General features: G+C 34.8%; 1 protein-coding gene across 2 annotated transcripts; it reads right to left on the bottom strand.

Moving 5' to 3' along the window:
* Window positions 1-1,145: 1,145 nt before the first annotated feature.
* Window positions 1,146-14,075, bottom strand: LOC113232432 (facilitated trehalose transporter Tret1-like). 2 transcript variants are annotated; one of them, XM_026467156.1, is made up of 9 exons: window positions 13,986-14,069; window positions 13,242-13,611; window positions 10,009-10,164; window positions 8,588-8,790; window positions 8,254-8,440; window positions 5,523-5,720; window positions 4,663-4,853; window positions 4,146-4,257; window positions 1,146-1,636 (listed from the first exon to the last, which is right to left on the bottom strand). In XM_026467156.1, the coding sequence occupies exons 2-9, from the start codon at window positions 13,294-13,296 to the stop codon at window positions 1,326-1,328; spliced, it is 1,413 nt and encodes a 470-aa protein (XP_026322941.1). In that variant the 5' UTR covers window positions 13,297-13,611; window positions 13,986-14,069; the 3' UTR covers window positions 1,146-1,325. The 2 variants fall into 2 exon arrangements, with proteins under 2 accessions (XP_026322941.1, XP_026322942.1); XM_026467157.1 differs by lacking the exon at window positions 10,009-10,164 and having other exon boundaries at window positions 1,149-1,636; window positions 13,242-14,075.
* Between the last annotated feature and the right edge of the window lie 1,842 nt (window positions 14,076-15,917).

Here is a 15,917-nt window from a genome sequence, read left to right as displayed (position 1 = left end):
ATTTTTGGACTTGTTCTGTTTTTGTATTGTTTTTATTACTTAATTTTTTTCCACAAAATTCGTTTTATTTAGTTTTTTTCAATTTTGTTGGGTGTGGCTTATATTAGTAAATAAATATGGCTGTTTACAAAAATAACAAAAAAGTACCAAAACATAAAGTTGGCGTAGTATTCATTAGAGGTATCGGTTTGTTTATTCACGCAGGTACAGGGTCAAGAGCACGTCAAGCTTGACACTTAAGACTTAAATCCAACTCTATGCCGCTTAGGATAAGAACGGTCCAAAGTACAAAGTGTCAAGCTTGATGTGTTCTTGACTGTACCTAAGTTTTTTTTATAACATCAAGGGTCGAACAATTCGTGCGCCTGACGGTAAGGTACACGCCTGTCAAGTGAGTACATTAATCTATTTCTTTTCATTATTCTATTTATTTTAATTTATTTTAGACCAGTTTAGATTTTTAGTAAAGTTCTTAAGAGGAATAGGTAATTAAATTCTACTACAGTTCAGGAGCCTGACGAGTACGAACAAATGTAATAATACCTAATAAAAATAACTTACAAATATAAAAACTAGACGGATTATGGTTTACCTAAATAATGTTATTTTAACATGTTACCTCGTAGCCTATACGAAACAATTACGTATACCGGGTTACATATTGATACACGTAGGTAGGAAGGATAAACGTAATTAAACTGACCTCTTGTCGCATCTTGTCGCTTGAATTTGTTCTTTGAGCATTTTTGTTTGTAAGTGCACATTACTGATTACACCTTAGCCTGACTTGGGGCTCGTTCCCATTATGTTGTAACGTTTTATTTATCGTTAGACGTCTGTCGCGTCTAGCCTGTTCCCATATCTCGACTATCTGTCATGACTGTGTCGTGGACGTTTATTTTATCGCTGAGCGACTGTCGTGTGTAGCTATTCTCACCGGATCGAATTTATCGGTTCACGGCAGCCGCCTTGTCGTTTGCACGACACAATCGTTTGAAGCTGCGATTATCTGTTATCATATTTTTATAGTGAGGTTTTATTTATCGTCAAACGACTGTCGTTCTAGTTGTTCTCATTATGATGACAGTATGTCGTCGTATCCTCAAAAAAGATGTGAATGACAGTTAATCGTGTTATTCTACGTGCGAACATTTAAATATATAAGCCACGATACTTCTATCTGTCGTCATGACATAATGGAACGCGCCCTTAACATTGTGAGTTCTGAATATTTTAAGTACTCAAACATAAACTAGAAAACAGAATTTCAACCCTTTGTAATTCAAAGTAAACATAATAATTAGAAATAATTATCAATTTTATTACTACTGTTTTTGTTGTAAGTTAGCATTCATATCGTTTACATATCGTGCTCCTAAAGCTATCTGTATTTCCTTGAACGATTTCCCTTTGGTTTCTGGTACAAAGTACAATATGAACAGAGAAAGTAAAACACAGTTTATACTAAATATCCAATAAGTGAGAGCTGGACCTATCGCCGCGATCAGAGCTGGAAAATATTTGGTCGTTATAAATACTGTTGCTGTGGCTATGAAAATGTTGATCGTAGCTCCAACACCTCGAGCCGGTCCGTCGAAAAGTTCAGCAACAAGAATCCAAGATAAAGAGCCGGGACCTTAAATAAAAAAACAATGTTAATAGATTAATAATGCATTTTTTCTGGCAGTATGGTGTCATGGTATTAAAGTGGATTCACAACAAACAAATTCTGGCAATATATCGCGTTGCAGTGATTGAGCTGACCATTCAGGCGCTAAAGTCGCAGCTCCTGATTGGTCAACTCTAGGTCATATCGCGCAACGTGATAAATTGCGGCAATATATTGCCAGAATGTTTTTTTTGGCTCAGTGATTGATTACTGACGAATACTCTAAATAATGATTTGCGTCTGGATGTTCTGAGTAATGTTGTGCTATCAGAGGTCGGCTTATAACTCACGCCTTTAGTTTGTAGTATAGGGTACATTTAAAAAAAAGCCGTTAAAAACCAAAAACAAAGCTCAAACGCATAGAGAAATTCGTGAGATCTGTGATTCGATCTGTAGCTCAATTGGTAGAGCGGTTGCCCTAGATTGGCAAAACAGAGACTGGTTCGGGTCCTGAGCGAAGGTATTTTTCTGTGTTCAATTTTTATTAATAATCATACGTTTAAAGGGTTTTTCAACAAGAGCTTTGTTTTGTAAATCAAAACAAAACAATAAATTTAGATGAATTGTTATCAAAAAACGTCCCAATGCCAACGGTACAAGTCACACAGCCACCGATACAATGAATTTATTGCAAACCAAATTTCCCGATCGCATAATTTCATGTAATTCAGCCGTGAAGTGGCCAGCTCGATCATGTGATAAAACACAGGTGTTAAAACACCGCATAATTTTTATGGGGTTATGATAAAGACAGAGACCATACGGAGCCAATCGAATCGATTGCAGCCTTAAAACTTAAAGTTCTTGAAGTGATTAACGAAATAGACCTACCATTTTGTCAAAAAGTGATTAAAAACTTTGATGAAAAGATCGACATCTGTAACTGTGGCCGTGGTGGAGATTTATCAGATATCATTTTTCATTCGTAATTGCCAAACCTTACTTTTTTTAATACAATAAAAATTTGAATCATCGTCATCAAATTTATTGTTTTATTTCAATTTACAAAACAAAGCTCTTGCTGAAAAACCCTTTATTTAATTGTTATTTGCAACTATTGTGCTCTAAATATCCTTGGTGTTTTATATTCTACATGATATGCTCGATCCAGGATAAAATATGCTCTCTTGAAAAATGTCTCGAAATGGCGCTTCCGCCCTTTCTATAAAACACCGACAATATGTACCTTTATATTTAAAGTACTAAGTTTGAGTGAACTCGTGTAAATGAAGTAGTAACCTAGTAAGCAGCAAGAGTGCATTGATAAGGTGAGATTTAATGATCAAACTCGAGAGTCACACGTACTACGTACTTTACCGCTTAGACAGCTTACAATTTTCAGAATAAAAAGTAAAATATCCACCTCGTAATATAAAAGTAACACTTGATTGACGACAAAAATTTTGTTTTACTGTCCCTGCCGCGTGAGAGAGAGAGAGATTTTAGATTTTATTTTGTTTCTAAAAAGTCCGGACTTGCTTGCAAGTATCGGGCTTCTTGTTAAAACTATTTGAATTTCGGAATCGTAACCCTATACGCAGGTGAATAGCGATTGAATATCAATGCAAGCGTTATCAGTAGCTATGTAGTAATAAACACTCGTGTTGTAAGAACCAAAATGTTTTGTCATCGACATGTTAAGTACTGTAGTATACTTTAAACTCTAAGGAAGTTAATTTTTAAGTACATTATCAGTACTTCAATTTATTGTTGGTATAATATCGTGACACGGTAAATAATTGCACAATGAAATTGTTCATTGTGAAACTCTTTTTTGTGTATGGTGGCCTAAATACTTTTCTATGTCAATTCTCTTTGAATCGATTCACTAAATACTGTATTTGTTTATTAAATATGAAAGTTTGTGTTGCAAAAAATATATTCGGCCTCATACCGAATACCGAATATTTAGCCGGGAGCGTGGCCGAATAGCTGAATATTCCGCCAAACTATTCGGCTTAATTAACGTATGTACGAATATTGCCCCGAAAAATACCACTTATTAAATTGAATTTTGTAATAAGTAATTTTGTACAATGAAACAATAAATGCAATTTAATTTCCAACCTTATATATTTTAAAAATAAATTAGTCGTTTATTTCCCTTTAGATTAACTTTTTAAAATTATTAATTTATTTTGCTTTGCAAATAATAAGTAATTAAGTAGGTACTTGGTTGATTTAGTTTGCATTTATAGTTCGTATTTGATTTGTTACCTTTTTTCATCTCTTTTGGAAAATAGCGTGTTACATTTCCTTTGATATTTTAAATAAGTAATGAGCTTTCTCGAACTTACAATATATATTCAGCGTTAATATTAGTTACATGATAATTTACTATATTTTTTTCTCCTGAATCTGGGTTTTCCGTTTTCGGCCGAATAGTGATACAATATTCGCTATTCGGCCGAATGAAAACGGGCCGGATAGGTCAAATACCGAATATTTTTTGCAAATGTAATAAAACTAATATTACCTGCACTGAAGGCGAAAACTATAATTATAAAAGACGCCAAGGGTACGACGTTTAAGAAACCAGTGATGTCATCGCTATTCTCTTTAAGCTTGAAAAATATTCCCAAACCAACCTGTAATAAAAAATAATTGTTTAAGGCGCCGCCGCGCAAACGTGTCTTGTATTGGATACAAGCAACCGGCAATTAGAAGCAAATAGCCTATTTTTTTCATACAAAATAGACACAGTCGCCGGTTGCGGCAACGGCAAGTGTATGAAAATAGAATATTCGCTCCTAAATGCCGGTTGCTTGTATCTAACACAATATATACGTTTGCGCGGCGACTTGGGCTATCGTTTAGGAGAGGGCGATCACGAATCTGTATTTCTGTATTAGAAAGCGGGTAAGATTTTGATATTGTCTATGTATGGTCGATATTTTTAAAAAGTTATTTTTTTTACAATACCAAGTGACGGGACGAACAAGGCGTGCGCTTGGTGTTAATACTTATTTATATAGTTATAATTATTTACGTACCATACCAAATGCCATTCCAATCAACGTCACCGATAATATGGGCTTTCTTCCGAATCTATCCGTTATTAATGCCGTGCAAATGGAGGCCGTCAATTGTATACAGCCAATAACAACCGAGGACACTTCAGGACTTATGCTAGTGCCAGTTGATTGTAGTACTGTTTGAAGATAGAACGTAACTGCATTGTAACCTGTAGTGGAAAAGTTTTTTTTTGTGATACCCTGTGACGATACGAACCAGCCGTGCGTCTGGTGATAAGAGACAAGCCTGTCCGTTATCAGTGCCTCTCAGAGCTTTAAATCGCAGTTCTGATGTCACTCTGAGACGTAAGTTGACAAGTCCCACTCGCACACGAAATGCTACCGTAACTAAAAAAATGATGTAATTAAGGAACCGCTATTTTCAAAGTTCAAAAAATTACGGAACCAATAACTTTATGTTCTCGTTTATAAGTGAATAACTAATTATAACGTGTAAATAAAAATAATTCCATTATTCGCAATAAGATTCATTTAGTATTTTTTTTAATTTTGAAACTGTTTTCTCAATTCCATAACGTTTGAGTTACGACAGTATTTGGTTTTGATGTGCGATAATAAGTCTCATGAGACTGTAATTTCACCAGCGGTAAAACTACTGTGAAAAAAGTTCTGCCTTTTAATATTTATATTATAGGTACTCAGTTGAACTGGCAGTAGATGCTGCTAGAATGGATTTGATATTACTGTTAACAACACTAGTTGTAATTTTATTCTGTCATTTTCTATCAAATAACCTTTTTTTTTACTGGTAGTAGATGCTGCTAGAGTGGACTTGACATAATTGTTGTAGTTGCAAGGGTGTGCTATCAGTAGCTTACCGATAAAGTTATTCCCAGCAGCTATTACGAAAACGATTCCAAGTGCTTTTAAGAAAATTCTATCTTTGAAGAGTTTCAGTTTGTTAACTGTATCACCTTGATCGTCGGTCGTTGTGGAATAATCTTTCAATTCTTCGATAGCTAGCTCTTCAGACCCTCGAAGAAACGTTAATACTTTTGTAGACTCAGCTGTTCGACCTGTCGTTTCATGAATAAGTAATATATTTAAGTATAATAAATTGCTTCTAGAGCACAATAACGTCTTCAAGATTGAACTGGGTGCGAAGTGATAATATTCATTGATAATTAATTATTATGACAACTATCACAATAATTATTTTGATAAATATACCTTGATAATTAGCTCGATTTTTATAAAATTTACTTTTTTATTTATTTACCCAAACATGTGAAATGTAATACAAATAAGTCAAAAACCAAATCGTTTTCCCAAAGATTTTTCTTCGTATTTATTTCGTTTTCTCTCTGTTTGTCATTTAATTTATTAATCAATCAAAGCATAGTTTCCCAAAGTGGTCCTCACCGCCCCCCAGTGGTCGCTGAAGAACCATAGGTAGGGGCCTCGGAAAGCACAATTGGGGGTGATGATGCTATCCAGAGGGTGTTACCGCATTTGAATTTTTTTTTATCTAGGCAAGATTGAGTGGACGGTGAGACATAAAGTTTGAGAACCTATGAAATAAAGAGACAAAACTATGAATCAGCATTGATAATTGTCAAAGAAAATAAATATCTCGGTAATTTCCACAGACATATATCTAGATAGGCGCCGCAAGTGTATCTACTTCGCGTGCCCAAAGTAAGTGAAATTCCCTTACTTGCCACTGCTACACTTCAGGCGTTCGACCATTATCGTAGTTAAACACCAGTGAAAAACACGAAAAATTCATAATTGTGCCATTATAAACTGCAAAAGCGTCATAACTGTGGGTAACCGGGTAAACAGGGACGTTTCCTTCCACAGGCAAGTGACCTGTAGTTGAAAAGCTTTTTTTTGTAATACGATGTGACGATACGAACCAGCCGTGCGTCTGGTGATAAGAGACACGCCTGTCCATTACAGTACCAGTGCCTCTCAGAGCTTTAAATCACAGTTCTGAGGGGCACTGCACTGCGCCTGTCACTATGAGACGTAAGTTTACAAGTCCCACTCGCACACACGAAATACATAAATAAAAAATGATGCAATTAAGGATTCGATTTTGTAATCACAACATGCATAATTTATTTTAAAAACAATTATTTTGGTTTTGTATTAATTTCGAGAAAACAAATATGCAACCGAGAGTATGCCTCATGATTTGTAATACATTGCGGCTTTTACTTGGTGAGATATATTTGTGATCCTTTTTTAATACGCCATGAATATCGAAACAAACGCACTTTTGTACAATGCATTCAGTTGAATGGTACGGCCACTTGTACATACATTTCTTTGGCCAAATTTAACATATAGGGTCGTATTCTAGAACTCTATTCAATGCTCAAGTCAGGATTTGAGTATGGTTTAAAGCACTCGAAATCATACTTATGTCCCTGCCATTAGGATCGTATCTCCAGTGCTTGAAATCATACTCAGATCCTGACTTGAGCATTGAGTAGAGTTCTGTGATTTATACGTTAGGCAACACTGTTCTCGATTCTGATCGATTTTGAAAACAAAGGGACGAAAATTATTATGACCTTCGCAATATTATAAAAATATTCTGTAACTTTTTTGTTATAACGTTTAGTGATTTTTCGTTTTTTTTTTCCAGTTTTGTAGTATCTATTATCGGCTGTAATTTCGATAATTTTTGCAGCACGTTGCCTCGAACATCCGAATATAGTAAGCAAATAATTACATGCATTGCCGGATATGTAGTACGAGTAATACAAAAAAATATATAATGCAAAGAATTAACAGTGCGCTGTCTTTACAAAAACCTGGAGTTCGTTGCTTTCGAGGACGAAGGTGGTTTAGTTTATCCCACCTAAGATGCTATCCAAATATGCAGAGTAGTAGAGTTGGAAATCCGAGAAATAATAAACACAAAAATTTCACACGAGGCCGTCATGAAGTAATCAGAAGAGGTAAAATTTTACCATATTTTGTCAGCAGTAACATTTTCATTTGTCTTGCCATTCACCAATTTGATCAATTACCAACAGAAAACCATGTAGTAAAATTAATTAAGGCAGTCGCAAGTTCATACATTGATGTGCGTTTTCATTATTAAGTTAATCGATCTTCAAGATCTTCTGTTACAAAAGATGCTATATAATAAGCTCATTTTATTGGAAGGACAATAATTTTAATATTTGAAATCGATTCAAAATTAAAATCTTAACTTTTTTAAGTAATCAACATTTTTTTAAAACAAGTAAAATAAAGGACTTTACTATCTTGTTCTAGTATTTTTCTGCTATATTAATATTACGACTATTTATAATCAACAAATACTTGAACAAATTTTTTGTATTTTGAATCGATTAATAGAATGGAATGCGCGTGTTTACGCGTGTTATGTTCAATCAATCGATTTCGAGCAAGCGAAAGGAGGTTTCCATTACTAAATAGTTCTTCTTCTGTCTATCTAGATATATGTCTGTGATAATTTCGAACCCTTGTTTTAAACAATTCGTTGAGATTTATGTGTCATTTTAAAAATAAATATCATGAAAATATAGAAAGATTATTATTTTATTACTAATATGGTTTTATACTTGCCTCTAGAGTATAAAAAGTAAGGACTTTGTGGTAAAAACAAAATAGGTATCGTCGCGGCGATAGTGATGCAAGTATACATCACGTTCAATGATAAATAGGACAGAAATGGTCCAAATGATAACATTATCAAAATACCGATTGACGAAAATATTTGTAGAATAGTTCCGAGACTGCCACGAATTTCCACCTGTAAACGGATAATATTTCCACTGTACAATATAGTTTGAACGTCACTTGTATATCTACCAACCAACGACACAAAAACAAACTTCATTAGGCATGCCAAATTCATTCGTAAAATATGCGTCAGGTTTTTAGAAATGTGCAGACTTACACTAGCCACTTCCGAGGCGTACATCGGCACAATGATTAAAACTATTGAATCAACCATACCACTCAATGCTCTTCCCATAAGGAGCAGCCAGAATTTATTAGCGAATATATATAGTAGACATAGAATAATTTTAGGGAAACAGGCAAAGAGTAGTAATGTATATTTTCTTCCAATAACGTCAACAAAGAAGACTACTGAAAATGCTGAAAAAGAAAAACAGGTCGAGTTTTTACGTTTTCAAGATTGTTACATATAAATCTATAATCTAAATCTAAAATAGGTTTTTTCCTCAAGGAAATCAACGTTTCGGACTCCATACAGGGAGCGGGTACATGTAATTTTTTTTTTTAATTATAGCAACCTAGAATTGATCTGATGATGGAAATAGCGCACCGATATGAGAGGATCTTCTGAACAGTGCACAGCAACGATATTGCACTTATATTATGGTCTCAAATTATTCATTTAGTGAGGACTTCCATATGCCTTTGCTTATCGTCGAAGAGACCGTGGTAACGAATTCAGCTGAAGCAGATTCACGAATTTAGAAAATAATTGTTGCCTTCAACCTAAAGCACAAAATTTAAGCAAACAACAAATATTTGTATGGTATCTGTAGAGTTGCCTGTTATCAAAATAAATAAACATATTCAAATAATACCATTATTTGTAATTTCAAGTTTAAAGTTCAAATTTGTTGATGTTTGTATCGTACCGTCTATATAGCACGATTGAACGTAAGTTACGATTTCGACGGATAAAAGTTATTTACAAAACAATTTCTTAGTTTTAGCTACTATTACACGTAGAAAATGAAACCATTTTTTCGGATCTAAAACGCGTATGTTGGTGTTTTCAAACAAACCAAAGTTTTGTGTTTTTCACAAGTACTATGGTCCCAGCTTCCAATCAGCCGTGACCTGCAACGGGCGCGAAACGTTAGTTTTGTTTGAAAAAAAAAAACCAGATGCGATAGATCCGAAAAAAAAATAGTTTCCTATACTATTATTTACATAAAAATTTTCATATTCTCTGTCAAGATGTAAATAATTTACATCAAAAGTGTGACTTGAGGCAATTAACATATCATCATCAACACGTTTATACGACCCACGGCTGGACACGGGTCTCTTCTCAGGTCATGCGGCCCAATGCGGGTTACGGACGTCACATTTCCAAGGGTTGTGAACCTTCTTCGACGTACAGGTTTCATCACGATATTTTCCTTCACCGAAAAGCTCATTGTAAATTTCAAATTAAATTCCACACATAAATTCCGAAAACTCAGAGGTGCGAGCCTGAATTTAAACCCACAACCTCTGCCTGAGAGGTGGTAGATACCACCTCTCAGGCAGAGGTTGTGGTTTATGCTAATTAATAAGGTAAAATATAATTCTAATCAAAAAATCACCGATAGAAACCTAGTAATGCTGTTAGAGATCCTACGGATATAATCCAAGATCCTTCTTCGTCCGTCAATGGCTCTGGAAGCACCGTCTGTGTTTCATTCGTTAGCTTCACTAGGACTGGAGAGCCCCATGCAATACCCATACCAAAACCTATGGTGCTTAGATTTACTGAAAAAAACAACGGATTGGACTGAATTATAGTTTGACGATAACTTTAATCAGTCATCAGTCATAAAGTTTTAAAAGCAAACTTAAACATTCTATTATTGTTTTCATTTATGCAGGCAAAGTTGCTCTGTAAATGTGCGGTGATTGCTAGGCAACAAGTATGTCACGTGTAATCGAGGACATCCTTTAGTTTACGAAACGTGCGGCTTATGAGACACGTTTCAGGTCCTAGATATAAAAGAATATTAAGTATAAGTTAGAGATGGTCAATCGATTGTGGATTGTGTACTTATAATTTATGGTTTATTGTATTAGTAGTAGTTACTTACAATTTTTTCGTAAAGTCGAAATAGCCTTCGAAGTTACGAATTAATGTTTTAAATGGGAAGAAGGAAGTTAAAATATGGAGGTAAGGTACTGATAAAAGCTTAAATACTAGAAACTACAGCTAGGATTGGATCCCCGCGGAAAAGTGCCAAAGATGCTGGCCGCGTTCCCCCTTTGTAAAGCTAAATGCTTGGGCAAGATAGCTGCCCGTCTCAGTCTAATAATTTTTTGTGTAAAATTTTGTATAGATGAAGGACACCGGGACCTCACGGGCCAACGTATCGGACTACATATGTAGTCGACGCCGAGGCACCTATACCTTAAACCAATGACGTTACATAGTTATCGAGTTCTTAGGTTTTCGCGATTGTTACACATACAACTTAATAAAAATTCATTCAATAAAATAATTTGTAAAAATTAATGTAGCGTAAATTGGAATGTTTTCTTTCTAAAATTAAAAATAAGGTATTTCATTAATAACTATTGCAACTATAGTAAAAAATAGGGTGGTTGGCATCAATATTAGACATAACTGGTTGAAGACTGTACCACCTCAGTCAACCGTGACCATGGGACCTGTAAAGGGCCCGAAACGTCGGTTTGTTTGAAAAAACAAATATACGCGATTTATCTCCGGAAAAATAGTTTTATTCCTCTGTTACATAGGTACTTAAAAACTTTAAATAAGTATCGAGTTGTTAGGTTTTCGCGATTAAGGCAGATAGGAAATGAAACTATTTTTCCGGATTTAAATCGCGTATATTTATTTTTTCAAACAAGTTTCGGGGCCTTTACAGGCCCCATGGTCAGGGTTGACTGAAATAATTATTACACTTTTTAAATAAAATACTTTAAGTAACTAGGGCAAGAGGTCGATGAGTTTTGAGGGAATGCAAATCTTTCACAAACTGTCCTTAAATGTAAGGGTAGCGGAGTCATTTAGTTTAAGTATTTAAATCTAAATTGTATAAACATATTGTTAAGGACCATTCATTGCTGAAATAAATATTTGATTTGTATAATAATAACTGTTTATATCTAATGTAAATATGTAAACAATTAAACTCTCAACTCATGTTTGTATCAATAGTAATGCTTGTATTCGTACTGTGGCTTGGACTGAAATCGTCGTCGCTAATCGTCTAACACGCGCGCGATTTTAAGCAGTGATACAAACGCGATGCAAGCGCGCGACTGCATCTGTACAAATGCGCTATTGCTTCGCTACATTTGGAATTTATAGGTGACTGCATCGGTGCAATCGCGCGTTTGTATCGATGCAGTCGCGCGTTTGCATCGAAACAAATCGCTTTTAAGTCGCAAGTGTAGGTCCGAAACAATCGCGCGTTTCGCGAACGCGCGTTTGTACTCTTACTAATTAATTATAACTTCTCACTTATGTGACAATTTGTCACATAAGTCGCCCATGACACCAACCTACTATCGTAACTCAAAAATGATGGAAAACAGAAAACACGCTTTGAACATTTTTAAAAATACTGCATGGAGCCGATAAATAGATACATGTTCTCGTTTATAAGTGAATAACTCAATAATATGATGACTGTGACTGTGAGTGAGTTAACCGCCACCATGGGACCTGTAAAGTGCTCGAAACGTTGGTTCGTTAGAAAAAACAAATATACGCGATTTAAATGCGGAAAAATAGTTTAATTTGCTATGTGTAACAATCGCGAAAACCTAAGAACTCAATATCAATAATATGTTCATTAAAATTATTCATTATTCGCAAAAACATTCAATATTTTTTTTTTCCAATTTTTAAGTCATGTTTTCTCAGTTCCATCAGTTTTATGTTACGACAGTATTTTGTTTCATTTTGCGGAAGTACCTTTAAACCTATTATAGGTAATGTGCAATGAATTTAATTGATCTTTAATACCACGATAAGAATCCATACCAAAACAAACAAACATTATACTTTTCATTTTATATACATCGCCTCAATCTTAGAATAAGGCTTCAATGATATTTTTTAATACAGTCGCTCAAAACGTGGTATTTTTCGTACTACAAATCGTGCCGAAAGTTGGATTTTTCCTTTTTTCGCACTAGGGCTTTTTACTTTTCCATTTTTTTAATTTACTGTTGTTTCAAGTCTTAAACATAGAACTAAAGAGGTTGTATATTTATTTAATATTTATATGCTTTGTGACGCAAGCCATTCGTCATTAAAACTTATATTTACTTACAAACATCTTATTTGTTTACATTGCATAGATGTTTATAAAACAACAGGTTATATTTAAAAATACCAAAATATTTTCCATAAAGATGGCTGATTGAGTATTAACAATGACCGGAGGTGAGTATTACGAGAGACCGCTGCGCGCCGCTGCGCCAATAAAATAATAATTTTCACAAATTTGTGGCTGAATACTTGCCAGTATTCACAGTTGCCATTGTACTCTGAATTTTTATCAGGCAAAGAAATAAAATGAGTTCTTTTTAAATACTGTTTTATTTTACTTTGTTTTGTTTGTAGTTTTTCGCAAATGTATTAAAAAACGTCGTTTCATACACGTGCGGATTTGTCATTTTCACTTGTCTCGAGTCTTGACCCTCGCCTCTGGCTCGGGTCAAAAAACCTCGAGACCCATGAATAATGACTAACTTTCCGCACTTGTATCAAAAATTACTATACTGTCATAATAAAAAATACCAATGTTGAACCATAGCGTAAACGTCCTCGATTAATAAATTTTATTTAAAAAAATTCTGCTTACCCATAACAACAACAGCATACTGCCTGAATACAGGACTTTTGAAAATTTCGAACATTTTGTATAAAATTTGCACTTGCTTCAAAATTAATAAAATTTTCTTAGTCACGACACAATCACACACACGACATCTCACTTTAAGCAATATGAATGAATGAACGATGAATGGGCATACAAATAAGTAGGTACTCAACTGAAGTATTTTGTTCACTATTTGCGATTATGGAACATAGCTTATAGGACTGAGTATTACGACGTAGACGAATAAATTTAATTTATAAATTATGCGTATGCAAGTAAATCGTCTTGTGTAGGTATTCAGCTCAACAATTACTAATAAATTCTATACTTGCATTACTTAGACAAGTAACATCTGGAAAATAACAACACAAGAATGTATTCATGTATCGAATTAACATGGATAAACTTTATTTTGAGCCACTAGGTAATACTGCGAATTTAGCGAAACTGTTTTAATACTGTGCAAGGCACCTACAGAATATTAAATAAGGCGCATAACATTGGCACCTATATCTTTAAAATTAAATGTAGTCACTTATCTACATTATCACCACCAAGAAAATGCGACGATAGTTTGCAAACTTGTTAACTTTCACAAATGATGGTATAAACATATATAGTATTCCACTTCTTATCTAAAGTAACGCAAATTAACTGCTGGACGACCACGCAATGTAACGGGTACATAGAAATGTTGCATTAAACGAAAACGAAACGTCTTAAAACCTTGATGTTTAGTTGATTCAAGGGCTTTCCTTTCGTTTTTAGTATTTGTGCACGACACGACTGCGGATGCGACATAGTGGGCGTCACTTGTATAAGAGAACGCGCCGCAAGTGTCGCTTTTTCCATGTATATTACAAACTAATAGGTAAGTACTTTGTGTGCCGCTTTCACCAAGCGTGCAGGACCATACGCCCGTACTATTATTATATATAAAGATACAAGTTCTTACTCACTGATAGAAATAGAACGCATACTTCCCGATATGGTGGAAAAAAGATATTTATACCGTTGTACGCGGATAGATTCCAAAGTAAAGAATCAAATATGAGAAGATCTAAATGCGGAAAATTTGAAAGAGTGATCAACGGCCTGCGAAAACCATAATATATTGAGGGAATATTTGTGAACTTTTATGAGGTACACCCTGGTCAATTTCCGCCAGAAGAAAAAAATGTTCGAAATTCAAATAAATAAGATGACCGCCATACAAATTTCAAGGCCTCCTATCACGGAAACTATTAGAGATAGGTAGGAGTTGCTTGAAGGAATGTCATAGAGATTAATAGTGGTCAACTGCCTGGGCTCAAAAAAAAAACAAGATAGCGAATTCAAAATGGCGGGTGAAGAAAAACTTGCTTCCATCCGGCTGAACATTGATATGCGGGGGTCTTTAGGAGTCCTTAACCATAAATTGGGGTCAAAAGTTTCTTTTCGCTATTTTTTAATATGGCTGTCATATAAACGTTTTTTTCGTCATAAGTGGCTGCCGAAACGGACTTGCTCTGATTCGGCTGAAAATTGGCATGCGGAGGCCTCTAGAAGTACGGATAATAGTTTGTGGTCAAAATTTGTTTTTCGCCATTTTCAAATATGGCCGCCATAGAAGCGTTCGTTGGCGGCAGAAAAAAAATGCTCTGATCCCTTTGAAAATTGGCATGTGCGGGTCTCTAGGAATGCTTGATAATAATTTGTGATCAAAAATGGTTTTACGCCATTTTATAATATGGCCGCCATTCAACAACTAATAAAAATTAGCTCTAATTCAACTGAAAATCGATATGTGGGGATCTCTATAGGTGTTTGATAATAATTTGCGGTCGAAATTTAATTTTCGCCTTTTTGAATATGGCTGCCATACAAACTTTTTTAGCGCCAGATAAAAATTTGCTCTCATTCGATTGAAAGTTGACATGGCGGGGTCTCTATGAGTGTTTAATAATAATTAGTGGTCAAAATTTATATTTCGCCATTTTTCAATATGGCTGCCATACAAACTTTTTTGGCGGTAGATAAAAATTTCGTCTAATTCGACTGAAAATGGCATGGCTTCAATCACAATTTGGGATAAAAATTTCGTTTCTGTCGTTTTTCGATATAGCCGTAATTTTTTATGTAAATGGCTATTGAAAAAACTTGCTTTGCTCGGACTGAAATTGGCACGAAAATATTTCTAAGATTGTTTGATAATAATTAGTGGTCAAATTATATTTTTGCAATTTTTAAATATGGCCGCCATTAAAGAGCTATTTCAATTTTTTTAAAACAAAGCCATAAGTACCGACGCGACGCCGGAGGCCGAGGTCCGCGGAGGGCGAAGCCCGAAGTGTCCGCACTCCATCAAATGGAGGTAATATACGGAGACGTAATAGATTACGAGTACAAGATCTCACAATTGTAAAAATGTAAAGAATGCTTCTCGATGTAGTGGAAATGAGATACTTATTATAGCGTTATTGTATCTCAACCGTCTCTATGTTAGATTTCATTTTCTTGAAAGCTATGCCAAAGAAAAGTAATTAGGGGGAAAAAATGCCAAACTACTGCCGAATTTCCTGTACTATATAGGTACTATGAATACCAAATCAACGATAACCCATAATACTCAGACGAAAACCAACTTAGAAATGTTCGTTTCTTAAATTGGCATAAATC

This window comes from Hyposmocoma kahamanoa, unplaced genomic scaffold (genome assembly GCF_003589595.1).
Source record: "Hyposmocoma kahamanoa isolate Upper Pololo Valley unplaced genomic scaffold, ASM358959v1 76, whole genome shotgun sequence".
Lineage (NCBI taxonomy): Eukaryota > Metazoa > Arthropoda > Insecta > Lepidoptera > Cosmopterigidae > Hyposmocoma > Hyposmocoma kahamanoa.
This window is presented reverse-complemented; position numbering and strand designations above follow the sequence as displayed.

What these genes read in the sequence shown, in the direction of transcription:
- LOC113232432 (XM_026467156.1), bottom strand. Translation starts at nt 13,296, where the DNA reads ATGTTCGAAATTTTCAAAAGTCCTGTATTCAGGCAGTATGCTGTTGTT. An exon ending in GTATGCTGTTGTTGTTATGG is followed by an intron (nt 10,165 to 13,241) that starts GTAAGCAGAATT and finishes TGTTTTTTTCAG; the next exon opens with TAAATCTAAGCACCATAGGT. An exon ending in TTGGAATGGCATTTGGTATG is followed by an intron (nt 4,258 to 4,662) that starts GTACGTAAATAA and finishes TTTTTATTACAG; the next exon opens with GTTGGTTTGGGAATATTTTT.